At 31.9% G+C, this 2136-nt stretch overlaps 1 protein-coding gene across 1 annotated transcript in view; it reads right to left on the bottom strand.

Moving 5' to 3' along the window:
- Positions 1-416: 416 nt before the first annotated feature.
- Positions 417-2136, bottom strand: part of LOTGIDRAFT_162015 (hypothetical protein) — a gene marked incomplete at both ends in the record, with an annotated part of 7430 nt that continues 5710 nt past the window's right edge. Inside the window, one exon of the mRNA XM_009057953.1 lies at positions 417-559. Coding sequence (XP_009056201.1) covers positions 417-559 — 143 coding nt within the window. The remainder of the gene's footprint in view (positions 560-2136) is intronic.

A 2136-nucleotide genomic window follows, 5' to 3' on the forward strand; every position in this document is an offset into this window, starting at 1 on the left:
CATGGAATATCTCAAAGACTAATCAAGATATTTAATTCTGTAAAGAGATATGAATATTTTCCATGTAGAATTTCAAGATGTTATCAAAAATTACCAAGTTATGCGATCAGGTTGTATTTCAACGAAAACGAATATATTTTATTTTCAATATATTTCGGTTCTGTTTTCACGTATCGTTTTCATTATAATACATCCGCCACATTGTTTATCTGTCAGTGTAACGTTCCCAGAAACCACCGTGTCAAGTTCATAATTTACGTCACACATACATTAGCATACATTCCGATATATCTGGAACGTGCTCAGGGTTTTCCGTACAAATCATCGATTTCCCATCAAAATATCACTTTTTCACCCCCACGAATTTTTTTTCCGCGAAAAGGATATTAGCATTCAATTCAATCATTAATTATTTATCAAATACAAAAGTACACCATATTAAGACTTTCAATACTCATTAATAGTTTGACAAAAGATACTGATATAGCATTTTTAAGAAGAAACACGATTGGATCGATAACAATCACAGGTGAGAATTTTACATGGCAAGTGACATACACTACAAAACGAGCAAAATATTTAATACTTGGTTTCAAAACTCTTCCGGTTTCGCAAGAATAATAACCTTTTTAAAATAACCAGTGAGAGTTAAAGTAAGAATGAATAACGAAAATTATCCAAACCAACCTTTAACAATTGATCCAGATACTAAAGATTTTAACAAATTATATAGAAACTATAAAATTATGAGTGAGTTATTTGGAAATGTACCTCAGATTCAAAATGTCGATTTTGTTTTAAAATATCCAATATTTTGCTTTGATCTCTCCACCCATTTGTTCAAAACGGGTGTTTAGCTGTCCATATATATTGGAAAGACAGCAGGAGAAAAGGTCAAATATTGTTTATTACTAGAAGAGTCTCTTCATATCATAAATATAATGGATAGAACGATGAACAGAATGGAATAAAAATATTATTTAAAAAAATGAAACCAGAAATTTTAGTTGAGAAAATATTAGAATCAATTGAAAGTGGCAAACCGAAAACAATTACTTATAGCGGTAAAAAGATACATATTTCAAAATCAATTATTGACAAATTAAAAAATTACAAAATTCAATTTTGATGAAATAGACGAACAAGCCAAAAAGTCTTCTCCTACCCTTAATTTTCGAGGGGTTAGTAGCCGCTGGGGCAATGGCAGGGGGAGTAAGCTCGACTGTTTCAGCAGTAAATAAGAAAAAGGCAGAAGACATCAAAGCCAGACAAAAACGTAGAAATAACTTAAAAATGGAAAAATTAGCCAAAGGTTCGGGCATAAAAGATATCTTATCAACCATCAAACAATTCAACCATGAAACCAAGAAAACAGTAAAAGAAGGTTTGTCTAAATTAATTGATCAAATCCGTGAAACGCAGATAGAAAACAAAGAAGGAAAGGGAATAATACTTTAAGACATTTGCACTGGTGATGGTTTATTTCTTTCTAAATATCGACAAGGAGACAGTGATCTACTAAACCCCCACTAAAACTTAATTATTATTCAAAGTTCAAACAATCAGATTTCCACAAAGCCCAATGCTAATGTGCATCGTGCAATCAGGTTCCGGAAATAGTCACCTCTTATTTAACATGTTAAAAACTCCCGATTTATTAGATTTCAATTCCCTATACATATATACATCAACTCCAGATCAATTCTATTATCAATTTCTGAAAGCCTTAGAATATTTACCAAAACAAGACAAGCCCACCTTGTTCAGGGTTTAAATTTAAAGTGTCACTTTTGATGAGTTCAAAGTTATTATTCCATAGAATCCATTAGAAAATTGAAGAGTTTATTTGTTTCAGTGCGGACTTGGATAATGGGACAATTCTTGAGAAATGAAATGAAATGAATGGAGTTTTACGTCCTTCTTTTCTGCACCAAGTGGGCTAATGAAGACGGATGGACAATTCTTGAGACGTACAAAGACAGACTAATGATATATGTGTTAAGGACAATTAATTTTAGCCGTCTGTCAGTCCATCTTACAGTTATACTTAAAGTCTTAGTTGCTATAATGTCCCAGTTTTTCCCAGTCTGACCCTTACCAAACCNAAATACCTAATAATTTGATGACATCACAAAT

The sequence above is a fragment of the Lottia gigantea genome, assembly GCF_000327385.1.
Source record: "Lottia gigantea unplaced genomic scaffold LOTGIsca_32, whole genome shotgun sequence".
Lineage (NCBI taxonomy): Eukaryota > Metazoa > Mollusca > Gastropoda > Lottiidae > Lottia > Lottia gigantea.